This window comes from Vulpes vulpes, chromosome 4 (assembly GCF_048418805.1).
Source record: "Vulpes vulpes isolate BD-2025 chromosome 4, VulVul3, whole genome shotgun sequence".
Lineage (NCBI taxonomy): Eukaryota > Metazoa > Chordata > Mammalia > Carnivora > Canidae > Vulpes > Vulpes vulpes.
In genome coordinates, this window is record NC_132783.1 from 92942520 (window position 1) to 92955625 (window position 13106).

The following is a 13106-nucleotide window of genomic DNA, read 5'->3' on the forward strand; positions in this document are numbered from 1 at the left end:
GACGATGATACAAAAAATTAGAGGATTTAGGAGAACTTATCTTAGAACTTAAGATTTATCAAGTCACAGGAGAGAGAAGGGGTGGGAAGCTGCAGAACATCGGTGCTCTCGAGACGACAGTGAGCCCTGAACAGCTGCATTTGACAAAGTGAACAAAGAGGAGCAGCTGACCCTGAGACCAAAGCGGGGCCCCTACTCATGCCAACGAGTGACAATTCACAAAGCCACAGCATTGAAGTAACCAACGGCATTCGGTCCTCTGCAGACCACCCTGGGGGACCTGCTAGCATGGAGCTGGGACACGTTGAGCCACAAAGACGACCGTGGCGATCCATAAAGGAATGGGCTGAGCCTGTGTTCTGGAGAGTTCTGGGCCTGACACCTGTCTGTCACGGCCCTGTGGGCCCTGTCTGAACCAGGGTGAAGAATCAGAGACGTCCACACCGTGCTGTCTGTTCTGTCCGCGGCACCCCGCGCTGGGAGGAAGCCTGGGCCGGGGAGGGCAGCATTTGTTCCCCCAGCAACTCTTGGGAGAGGCTTGAATTACCAGCATTGGAGACTCCGGCCTCCATAGTTAGCGCCATCAAAGATTTCCCCCAAGGGGAGCCCAGTAAGTGGGAGAGGATCAATACCCATGACAGCCTTCCTTCTGAGACACCGCTGCACCATTCGCACGTGAAGGTTGCACTGACGTCCCTCCTGCAAAGCCCCCTTGCTAGGAGAGACCGTCCTCTCCGGGCTCCCTTGAAGCCCGTCCTCCACGAGCTCAGCCTCTAAACCCCTGCCCTCTGCCCCACCCCTGCGCTGTGCACAAATCCAGCACCGGGCCGACTCCACCCTACACCCCCACCCCCAGAGAATTCTGAGGACTGGCAGCCGGAGCGGCTCAAGCCTACCCCAGCCCTCAGGTGCCCGCCTCAGCTCTCCCGCCAGGACCACTGCAGGTTGCTCCCACCGTTCCCCACGCCAGAGCCCAGGACCCAGGGCGGTGCCCCATCGTCCTCCTCTCCTGAGGCCTCCACCGCATCCAGAGCAATCCAGTGGCAGCCCTCGCACCCCCCTCCCCATCCTCAAACCAACACCCCTCCTACCACGCCCACAGCCACTAATGAGCTCTCACTGTGAACAGACACAGCCCAACGCCCCAAAGCTTTCAACGCCCTTCTCAACGGACTGAACCCCAAGGGGCTCCTTGGACAGAGCCACAGGGCTCCACGTACACATGCGCTGGGCCCCTCTTGCCCCTCTTGCCGAGCACTCACACCAGGGCCAGGGCCAGCATCTGCAGCAGCTGTGTCCCAGGCCTGGGCAGGGCGCCATGGTAGAAACAGGGCTGCATCCACTCACCGCCCGTGCCTGACCCCACCAAGGAGCTGGGAGGCCCCAGGACCTCAACCACAGTCTGCTGCGGCAGCCGGCCCTGCACGTGCAGGGACCCCAAGCACCCACAGGATGTGCACCCTTGTGCACGTGTGGGTCCAGAATCTATGTTTCCCACCACGTAGCTTGTGGTTTCTGCAAAGAGGCTAGAAATTCCAGAGGAGGCCGTTGACCCCACTCAGCCTCAGCCAGACATACCTGCCGCCCTTCTGCCACCTTGTCCCCCAGACTCCACATGCACTCCCATTGGCCAGAGCTTGAAATGTTCCTATGTTCATTCGGGGAGCTTCCAAAAGGCCAAAGTCAGAGACACAAGTCGGCCAGGTTTGCTAGCACCGCGCGGCACCACGCACAGTCCATAGGCTGATCCTCTGAGCCCAGGTCTGTTGGCCCAGACAGCAAAGGCTGCAGGAAAGGAGCGTGACCCAACCCCAGTTGATCGACCCAGGAAGGGGAGTGACACCCAATCCCAGCCCAGGGCTGTGCCCCGTCCTAGGACAGGGACCTCAGAGCAGCGCCCTGGGACAGGAACCCACGACGGAAGATGCAGAACGCAAGGGCTCCTGCCCCCAGACCACAGGGCGCTGCAGCAGCGGTGCGACACCGCAAGCCACGGGCTCAGCGACAGCGTGGACGGAGGGACTGACAGGCTGGGCAGGCCCGGGGATGAGGGGCTGGGCAGGAGGAACATCCTGCGCAAGAAAGCGGGGCGGGGGTGGCAGCGTGGGAGGGCAGCAGGGCCTGGGCCGCAGCGGGTCCCTCTAGCACCCCTGCCATGGAGACCACGGGGTCACTGCAACGGCTGCCGCGACCCTGTGCTAACCGTGTGCCCCGACTGCACCTGGCTCCTGACACTGTCTCAGGCCAGGAGACCAACAGGAGACACCTACAGAGGGGGACACAGAGGTTCTGAGAGTCCCCGTCACTGCCCCAGGCGTGGCCCCAGGCTCTCCTTCCATGCCCATCTCCTGGGTCTCGGCTGAGGGTAGGAGCATCTCTGTAAGGAGTGGAGGCCTCCCCAGGTCTCTCCCCGGTCTCCCCGCATATGCAGGAGCCTCCCCCCAGGTCTCTGGGGCTCCCTGTGCAACCCCCCCTGGTCTCCCCACATGTGCAAGAGCCTCCTTCCCACGTCTCCGGGGCTCCCTGTGCAGTCCTCAGCCCCCCGGTCTCCCCACATGTGCAGGAGCTTCCTCCCCAGGTCTCCTGGGCTCCCTGTGCAGCCCTCAGCCCCCCAGTCTCCCCACATGTGCAGGAGCCCCCCCCAGGTCTCCGGGGCTCCCTGTGAAGCCCCCTGGTCTCCCCACGTGCGCAGGAGCCTCCCCTCCAGGTCTCCAGAGCTCCCTGTGCAGCCCCCCGGTCTCCCCGCGTGTGCAGGAGCCTCCTCCCCAGGTCTCCGGGGCTTCCTGTACAGCCCTCGGCGCCCCCATCTCCCCATGTGTGCAGGAGCCACCCCTCCAGGTCTCTGGGGCTCCCTGTGCAGCCCACGCCCCCCCCCCCCGTCACCCCATGTGTGCAGGAGCCTCCCCCCAGGTCTCCAGGCAGGGAGGGCTCGCATCTGGATGTGCAGCAGCGCAGCCTGACCTGGCCCCGATGTATCGATGGCCCAGGACTGAGTCGCATCCTGGGCCTTGCCATCACCTGCCCTGCACACATTACCCAGGCTCCCCACCCCACCCTGACCCCGGTCCGGGTCCTACAACCTCAATGCCAAAGCCCAGGAAATCCACGGGAGAGGAGCCCCCTTCTCGGGGGGCGGGGGGCGGGGGCTGGGCCGGCTGCTTCCCCTTCCTCAGCCCAGGACTTGCCCTCCCCGTGGCTGGCTCCCTGACGGACAGCCAGGCCTGCCAGCGCTTGTTGTTTCTGCTAAACTTGATGCTATTACAACAAAACTCCTGTATTTCTTGCAAACAATTTTCCCCTTTGCAATCTCATAAATTAATTCCCTCCTTTCAAGCTGACTGGCTTCCTGCTAATCTAACCACTAACCTATCACCATCCGTAAACTAAATGATCCGTAAACATTCTCACATCTCTAGCCTAATGCACTCAAATTACTTCTGTTTTTCCTACTTTATCTTTCTTTGCTAAAGCCAGCTCGGGTCCAGCTTCCTCCCTCCTTGCTCCCTAACACCCAGGCCTTGGCTCCTGGTTCCCGGGGCTCCGCTCCTTGGCCCCTGGCCTCTTCCACCAAGACGGGGGGCCTGGCCGCTTCAGCTGGGCCCCGGGTCTAAGTGATGAGGAGCCCAGAAACCTGGGCGGCCCAGAGTGGCTCCGGGAGCAGGGCTTGCCCCATCACTGTGTGTCTGCCCAGGGCCGTCTGTCCCCCCGCCCCACCCCCGAGATGCCACCAGCTGTGCCCAGAGGGCCCAGCCTGGGAAGACATCAGGGGAAAGCAGGAGCTGGCCCAGGGGTGGGCTTCAGGAGGCACCTACTGCTCACCAGAGGCCTGAGGACGTAGCACCTCCTAGGAAGCCACCTGGACCCTTGGGCCCGCAGTCCCTCCCCCCAGCACTTCTCGCAGGTACGCCAGCCGCCAGCCCTCCGTGTCCTTGCAGGGACGTGGTGCGGCCGTTCCATAGCCCTGCCCAAGTGCCCCAGAAAGGCCATGTGGGCATGGAGCCCAGACGGAGGACCAGGGCCCCATGGCTGAGCCCACAGGCCCCTGGGTCTGTCCGCTCCCCAGGGAGCACTCCTGGGCACCCACCTGCTGCCCCAGCCTGCAGCCAGGGCTCCCCACCCGACCTGTCCCTCAGGACTGACCCCCTGCTGCCCTGATACCACTGTAAGGTCTCCAGTCCAGAGCCGCCCACCTCCACCAGGCCTCCAGGCTCTGTGTCCATCAGCACGGCCTTGAGCTGGTCACTCAACCTCCTGAGCTCTGACTCCTCCACGGGGCCAACACCTCCTCAGCTGTCATGAGGACGAAATGTGCAATGTAGGCCAAGTGTGCGTACCTGATTCCAATTCCATTGAGCAAAGGTCATGCCTTGCCCTCAGCCTTTGTCCCCCAGGCCCCGTGTCACAGCTCTCGCCTTGTCACCCGGGCCAGGCACAGCCACATCCTGGGTAGGAACTCCACCCACCAAGGAAGGATGGCTGAGGCCACAGGGAAGAGAGAGACTTTCAGGGCGGGAACATGGCCTGGGTGGCCCAGGGAGGGGTACAGGGCTACCTCCCCTAATGGGTCTGAGGCTGGGCAACTCCTCCCAGAACCCCCACAGCCTCTCTGAACCTTGATTTTTGCATATCTGGCTGCAGCTTAATTTTATATTATTTCTTATGTACTTGTATTATTTAGCCTCATCACCCACCCGAGCTGCCTACTACCCTACCCAGCAATCCATCCTTCCATGCCCACTCACCAGCCACCCGTAGATCCATCCATCCATTCACCCTACTCTTCACCCACCCATCTTCCCAGCCACTCACACTTACGCCCTCACCTACCCGTCTTCTTCAGTCATCTCACATCTGTCCCTCCAATCATCCAGCCATCCGTCCATTCCCATCTCTTCTCCATCCACCCTGCCATCCCCATCCATCCACCAGTCCAACTCCAATCTCCATCAACTCTCCCTCTAGACATCTTCCCACTGGCCACCCACTCAGCCAGCCAGCCGTGAACTCAATCACCCATTCATCCATCCAAACACACCTACAGCTCACATCTTTCTCAATGCCATCTATCAACTCTATCCACTCATCCATCTAACCCCCATCTACCCATCACCCATCCACACAGCCACCCATCCACCATCATCCACCCACCTACTCATCCAGCCAACCTCCGTCCCCCTGCTCTTCTCCTAAGCCTGAGCAAACGTGTCACAGAATGCAACACGGGGGGTTAGCAATGGCCACAGACCCAGCCCATGGCAACCCTGTCCGCTCTGGGGGATCCTGGGACCCTCTACTCAGTCAACACTCCTCACAACCATTAGGCCCTGTGCTCTTGGAAGGCTCCCCTAATCCCCCAGGCAAATTCTGTGCCCCCAGCATGTCCTGTGAGGATCACCCCGGGCTCACCCTGCAGCCTATCCGCACATTCCCATAAGCCAGGACTGCCAGCTGCTTTGTGTCAGGGACTTCGGAGCCCTGACTTGCAAGTGAGTCAGATCATGTGTCACTCACTGCCCCCTCCAGAGTCTCCAGAGCTGGGTAGCCACATGCGGCAAGGCCAGCCTGGCCCTGGAGGCTCTGCACACTCCTGAAACCAGATGATAAAAACTTTCGCCAATACTTAACCCAGAGGCCCCATCAAAACTGCTCCAGCCACGTCAGAAGAGCACAGGCAAGACCTTCAGGTTTGGCAGGGACAGGAGACAGGCACGCGGAGCCCAGCAGAGAATGGCCCAGCAATGAGCGCGCGAAGCCTGAGGGCTCCTGGACGCCAGGCTTCTGCTACTCCAGGATCATCTTTGCAGCATTGCTCGTAATGCATAATCCCCCTACTACCAACCTGTTCACCCCCAGGTAAGGGGCCCGTCTCGGTCTTGTGTGGCTCCCCCCGAGGCAGGGACAGGCCACAGTTCACAGAACACCCTACTCCAAGCCAGTGCTCCTCACACTGCGGTGTGCACAGTCACAAGGTCCACCTTGGCAGGAATCCCAGGTCCTTCCCCAAGAGACTCAGTAGGCTGGGTGGGCGCAGGCAGCCCTGTAAAGTCCAGCTGGTGGACTTTGGTCCAATACCAACAGCCCCAGGGCCACCCACTAAAGAACTACACATCTGAATCACCCCAGAGGAGAAGTACCCGAGTCCCCACCCGGGGACTGGACCACCCGCAAGCACCCACTCAGAACGAGACAGACCCTATGGGAGAGAGGGATGCAGCAGCTGTATGCTCTATGGCCTGGAAGCTTCCGCCAGTGTTATGGATGACCCGGTGAGAAAGCACTTGTAAAAATTATGACAAATAGCTCGACAGTGTTTTCAATTACCCACCATTACATCTCATCTCCTGAAAATGCAATCTCCACACTCCCATTTTCTGTGGGGGCACCCATCTGGCATTGCTGCGCCCCACCTCTGCTGGGATGGCGAGGAGAGGTGAGCAGGCCCCACGCACTGGGAGCCCTGCACCTGGTGATCTGAGCCAGCGCACCCGCTGGGCCGCAAAGGCAAGCGGGCCCCTTCCTGGGCTGTGCCTCAGGGACACGAGGCCAGGTGGTCCCTTCCGGGCCGTGTCTGTTTAGCTCATGGAGGCTGAAAGGCCCAACTGGGCTGCCCAGGTGAAAAGAGAAGGCCCCCGATGCTGAGAGTACCTCACCCACTGCCCACCTCCTCTTCAGAGGCATGGAAGGGCTGCGGCCCACCTCAATGCGGGCAGGTGCTAGCACTGACTCGGTACCTGAGTGCTAGTGCCAGGTGGGGCTGCTCACCTGCCAGGTGAGGAACCCAAGGGCAGAGGTGTCTTCAACAGCTCCTCCCCGCCAACCCTGCTGGCGGTTTGAGCCTCCTTCTGCTTATCGTCCAGCAGGGAGCCGCTGCCGCTCTCAGGCCATGAAGGACCCGGCCTTTCACTATTCTAATGGACCCTGACCCCTCTCTCTAGCTGTCCCATTATTCCTGAGCAAACGTCAGGGCAGGGGCTCCCCATAAGGCCGTGCCCCGTCAGGAGCCAGCACAGTCGGGCATCAATAGGACCCTGAGGGCGAGAAGGGCAGGGAGCAGTGGCTTTGGGCCCGAGGGACACACAGGACCTAAGCAGCCAGCCCCCAAGCCGTCCACCAAAGTCCTCCGCCATGGAACAAGGCTGACCCCAGAAACCGTCTCTCACTGTGGCTTTCATTCTACACATTTCACTTAATTTGGACATGGTCACAGCCACAGCTGCCCCACAGAAGCCCCGCCAGGGCTGGAAAACGCCTCCTCTGCGCCCCATCAAGCTCTGTGCTCTGCTCCCAAGGCGGCTCCAAGGCCCCCGCCCCCGGCCTGCCAGGGCCAGCCACAGCCAGGGCCACCAGGTCAGGGAGCTGTGGGTCAAGCTCTCATCGCTGCTCCTCCTGCTGTGAAAACCCCACTTCCCACATCCCACGGGTGTTCTGGGGTCCGTCTCCTGAGGACCCAACCAGGCCAGGCTTCGCGTCCTCCCTGCCCACGCCCTGCTGGGGACACATCTGAGTCAGGAAGCTGGTGTGAGGCCAGAAGAAGAGTGTGTGGGAGAGAAAAGGCCCCGCTCTCCCTGAGGCCCTATTGTGGGCAGGACCACCTACTGGACGCTCTCATCCACTCACTCACTCATCCATTCGGCTGAGCCTCTACTGTGTACCCAGCGCTTGGGATTTAACCGAGAACCACACAGAGTTAGAACCCTAGCCTCACGGAGCTTGCAGTCTAGCAGGAAAGAGGGTGTCAAAAATAAACAAGCAAACGCTTACACACAGGATGGGGTGGTGGTAAGTGTTCTATGGAAAAATTAGGGCAGAGGAAATAGGGACTGGGGAGAGGACTTTAACTGAGAACAGAGGGTTAGGGTAGGTGTCCCAGAGAAGGTGGCATGTAAGCAAATACTCAGAGAAGATGGGGAGACAAACCATGGGAGGGTCTTGTAGAGGGCACCCCGCACACAAGGAACGGGGAGTGCAAAGGCCCTGGGGCGGGACCATGACCGGGTACGTGAGGCGCAGGGAGGAGGCTGGTGTGGCTGGAGTGCAGAGAGCAAAGGGAAAGGAGGTAACAGGGGACCAGATCATGGGGACCCCCCGGGGTTGAACTCCAAGGGAAATCCAGGGAGCCTTGGCAAGCTGGGGGCAGGACAGTGTGAGCTGCCTCTGGCGTGTGTGCGTGTTTTGGTCCTTAAAGTGTCTTTATGTAAGTGACACACCTGAGTACTTGTACATAAGGGCTGGAAGGGGCCTGAGGCTCAAAGGAACGTTCCCCCGGGATGCAAGGGCATCCGGGATGACTGACCAGGACCTTGCCGTCACTCATTCTCAGTCTGTTTTGAGGGGGACGTTTTCTTTTACTGAAGCATAGCGGGCATTCGCTACGCCGTCCTCGGGTGCACAACAGAGACCCAACAGTCGTGCAGGTTAGGGACGCCGGCCTGAGTGTGGTCACCCAGCCCCTCACACGGGGCTTCCGGCTGGCGCTGTTCATCCCACGACTGCAGGCTGTGCCCCAGCTCCCGCTGCCTGTTCTGGGCGCCCTGCCCCTTCCCTCCGCAGAGCTTGCACCTGGACCGCGCTCTCCAAGGCTCTACCGGCCAAGGAGGCAGCGAAGAGCCCGGAGACCGGACATGCCATGGCCTCCCAGAGCAGCGGCTGCCACCAGGCCCGGTGTCGGGGGGAGGAGGGGCACCGAGTCAGGGCACCCGGCCCGAATCGGGGCCAGGCCTGCAAGCTGGGCCCCAGAGCCCAGGACCCCCACTCCCTACCGCTCGTGCCCCACCAGGGCCCTCGGGACCCCGGCCGCCACCGGCCCATCAGTCCCAGAGCCAAGAAGGCACTCGCCCCGCCGAGAGGCGACCTGAGCCCCGCTCCTGAGCCCCTCTCCCGCCGAGGCGCCTCCATTTCCCTGAGTGCAAGTTCAGGGCGGGGAGCACCTGCTGGGCCTGGCACCGCGGCGCCCTGGTGCCTGTCCAGTCCCCTCCCCGGGCGGACAGTATGCAGGAGCGCGGTGAGCACAGAAACACCCGCGCCCACCACCGCCCTCACTGTCACCACCGCAGCCACCGCTGGGCCCACAGCCACCGCTGGGCCCGGGCCTCGGAGCGCGGGTCGCGACCCCTCGCGGGGGCAGGGGGGGCAGGACGGCCAGCGGGAGCGCAGGGCCTGCCCGCCGCACGGACTCGGGACCAGCCGGGACCCCACTCTGGCTCCGAGACACAGCCCCGCGCGGAGGAGGGCGGCTGAGCCTTCTCCCTGCACACGGGTGAAGGGAGATGGACCCCCAGGCCACCTCGTGGGAGAGCACCGTGGGCTCCCGGACACGGGCTGGGGCACGGGCTCGGGGGCACGGGGAGACCGCGGGGACGTGGTAAAACACACTAACAGCGCGGACGAACCCTAGAAACACGCTGAGTGAGTAAGCTGGTCCCCCAAGGACAAATAGCATCCGACCGACTCCTCTACACGAGGCACCTTGGCAAGTGAAAACCAGACGCTGCAAGTACACGGGTCGAGGTCACAGGCTGCGGCGAGGGTGGACGAGAAGCTGTTTACCGGGTGTGAAACGATGATGATCCTCTGAGGACTCTCTCTCAGGAAAACACCAATCTTCCTTGACTTATATGATGGGGTCACATCCCAATAAACCCATTTTAAGATGAGAATATTATAAGTCAAAAACGTATTGAATACTCCTCACCTACCGAACATCACAGCTTAGCCTAGCCTACCTTAAACATGCCCGAAACACCTACATGAACCTACGACTAGACAAAGTCATCTAATACAAAGCCTATTCTATAATAAAGTGTTGAGTATTTCCTGTGATTTATCGAATACTGGACTGAAAGTGAAACACAGAATGGTCCGTGAGGCTGACGGGAGCTGAGGCTCAGTGCCACCACCCAGCATCACAAGAGTATTGTCCTGCATGCCACCGGCCTAAGGACCACGATTCAAAATTCAAAGTGCGCTTTCTACCAAATGCTTATTGCCTTTGCACCAACATAAAAAAATAAATAAATAAATAAATAAATAAAAACAGTCGTTAAGTCAAACCATTGCTAGTCAGGGACTGTGTGTAGTCCCAGATGTGGACAAAGTTTCGGGTACAAGATGCTGGTTGCTACATTTTTTTTTATAGTAAAATGTTGGGAAGTAGAAGGAAACATTTGAGTCAATTAAGATATACTACTAAAAGAAATGTTATGCAATCACTGAACTAGTGATTGCTCTCAGTGACCTGGGGAATGGTTACCACCTCACAGCAATTATATGGAAGGAACTGCATGCAACATCATGAGGCCCTCTGATACGAGGTCATCCATAAAAAAATGAACACAGATTGGATCAAAATGGTAGCCTAAGGACATGTTCTTCTCCTTCCCAATACAAAACTCTTAAAATGACATAAAACGTAAATAATTAAAAAAAAAAAAAACTGTAACAAGGCTAGAAAATCATCAGCAATCTGTGAAAGGCCAAAGGCTGATGGGTTTAGATTGGAAATGGCACCAAAGCCCAAAGACACCCAAGAAATAGCTGCCATGAAGGTGGCAGCTCTGGGCCAGGAGGCTGAGGACATGAAGACATGGAAGAAATCCATGATGGAATTTGAGAGCAGGGAAAAAAAAAAAAAAAGAACATTCGAGGGTGGTGTGGTGATGGTGGGGCCTTGGAAGACGCATCCAGGTGCCCCTCCCCATGGAGTAAAGCAGCAAACTATAAAAGTGACTGCCCACAGGAGCAAGAAGTAGGAGCCCTTGATTCCCCGGGGGCAGGAGCCCTAGAGTGGCACCAACATCCAGGAGGAAAGTGGAATCCCTACACCCCAGACACTGGAATCTGGTTGCACCAACACAGTAACCCAGGGACCCAACCCAGCCCCCCATTGCTGAGGCTGGGTTCAACCTCACAGAGACTCCAACCAGAAATTTCAAACCCAAGAACACAACCCAGAATCAGCCACCTATATTTGAAAGAGGCACACCAAATGCGGTGCCTACTGGAACACACACCAGAGGATAGAGAAACATCAGGACAGACAGGATGACGCTTTAGAACAAGAATAACAGGAGAGGCCGATGGGATACCATCCATTAAAAAAAAAAAAAAAAAGAAGCATGGACTAGATGTGGGAACCAAACACTCCACTGTTAAAGTATAAACACAGGCTGAACAGCAGCTTGGAGCATCGGAAGATCCAGTTACTGACCTGAGGACTGAGATAGGAATTCTCCTGGATGGTGGTACAAAAGCTCAGCAATGGAAAGGATGAAAGGAAAGGAGAGGCAATGTGGGGTGAGGGGTATAAGCTTCAACCACCCCCTAAAATTCCTAAAAGGAATTCTTGGGAGAGGCCTGGGAAAACACAGGAAACCAGGAAGATAAATAACTGCAGAAAGACACAATCCTCACTTTGAAAGGATTCATCGCACGCGAGGTGAGAGTCTGTAAAAAAAGACAATATTTAGGCACAAAGTGGTGAAATTTCTGAAGGGAAAAAGGAAAAATGCCAAAGGCTTCCAGGGAAGACACAACACAGACTGCCTACAGCAGAACGCAAGTCAATGTGATTGGTGTCGACTTCTTGGGAGCCAGGCATCAGCAGGGTACCCCTCTTCCACAGCTGCGGGGCTCCTCCTCACTCTGCCTCACTCTTCCTGTCCATTGTGGGGGGGGACAGTGCCCACAACAGTCTCCCACCGTTGATGCCAGAGTTACGTGGGTTGCTGGGCATAAGCCCTGGCACGGAGTGCCCACTAGGTAAGACTCCGCTCTTGCTGTATGTGGACGTGAGACACACACAAGCCAGGGAGACAGTATCTCGGAACACATGCTTAGGGGAGAAATGGTATAAACCTTGAATACACAGCCTTTGGAAAGAAAACAGGACGTTTCAGACATGTGAGGACATAGGAAGTTCATCCCCCACAAACCCTCTTGGAAAGGATTACCAAATGGTATGCTCCAGCAACCGCAAAAATGAGTCCAGATAGAGAACAGATGACTGGTCGCCAGGGGCTAGGGGAGCAAGGAACAGGGAGTGACTGCTAAGGGGAAAGGGGTTTCTCTGGGGGGCGGTGATGAAAATGTTCTGGAATTAGTGGTGATGGGCTGTGCAACATCGCAAATACGCTGGGAATTACTTAATTGTACACCTTAAAATGGTCAAAATCGTGACTTATGTTATGTGAACTCTGCCTCAATAGCAGCAAAAAAAAAATGAATCCAAGAACAAAATGTGGAACACAAAAGCAGCAGCATGAAAAATTTTAAATTTACTGTTAAAACCATTTATTGGCTGTTATTAAAATTCGAAACAAAAATCCCAGTTGGCCTCATTTTTAAGTGGTGATAAGACTCAGGTGTGGAAGCGTTAAGGCATATTAAAGTTCTTGATTTGTTTGGGAAAACCATGGAAACCCTGATTATGTGGTGAGGGATGAATACAAGCCACAATATATCTTTAAAACACAAGTAACCGCTAGAAAGCAAAAATATAATGTATTATTTGAGTGCTTAGCAGATGGCTCTCCACTGGGAACAGAGGGAAGGGGGCATTTTGGGTTGCCACGATGACAGGCAGGGGTCTACTAAAATTCAGCATCCAGAGCCAAGAACACTAAATGTCCTCCAAAAAGGGAAGAGTGCCACATCCCAAAAGACAGTCCTGCCCAAAATGATAGCAGTGCTCCTATTGAGAACATTGCTTTAAGGAACAAAAAACTGGGACAAGAGAAACCCAATCAAACCAAGAAGAGGAAATAAAGGGGGAAAACTGCCTAAGAAACCATGGTAGATGAGAAACACAACGTAAGATGGCAAGGAAAAAGTCCAAGTGTGTCAGTCATCTCATTAAATGTAAATAGGGTCACTCTGCCTACTACCTCAATAAACGGATCAGATTTTTAAATTATTTTTACAAAAGATACAAAGATTTCCAAAGGATTTAAAATAATGGGTTGAGAAAGGCAATATCAAGCCAAAGATAAGCCAGAAAAAGAAGCTGTTTCTCGGACAAAATGGAATTCCAGGTGGAAAGCACTCAAAGGAAGAGCCACGGAAACTCCATATTGATAAAAGATAAAAGCCACACCAAAAAAAAAAAAAAA

General features: G+C 56.8%; 1 protein-coding gene across 6 annotated transcripts in view; it reads right to left on the minus strand.

Moving 5' to 3' along the window:
• Window positions 1-13106, minus strand: part of GRID1 (glutamate ionotropic receptor delta type subunit 1) — a 638811-nt gene that overhangs the window by 596717 nt on the left and 28988 nt on the right. For 2 of the 6 annotated variants that reach the window (XM_072756402.1, XM_072756410.1), the window contains exon 1: window positions 1579-1854. The exons of the other annotated variants lie outside the window; for them this stretch is intronic. In XM_072756402.1, coding sequence (XP_072612503.1) covers window positions 1579-1627 — 49 coding nt within the window. In that variant the 5' untranslated portion in view covers window positions 1628-1854. Of the gene's footprint in view, window positions 1-1578; window positions 1855-13106 lie in introns of those variants that run through there. 6 annotated transcript variants of the gene reach the window in all.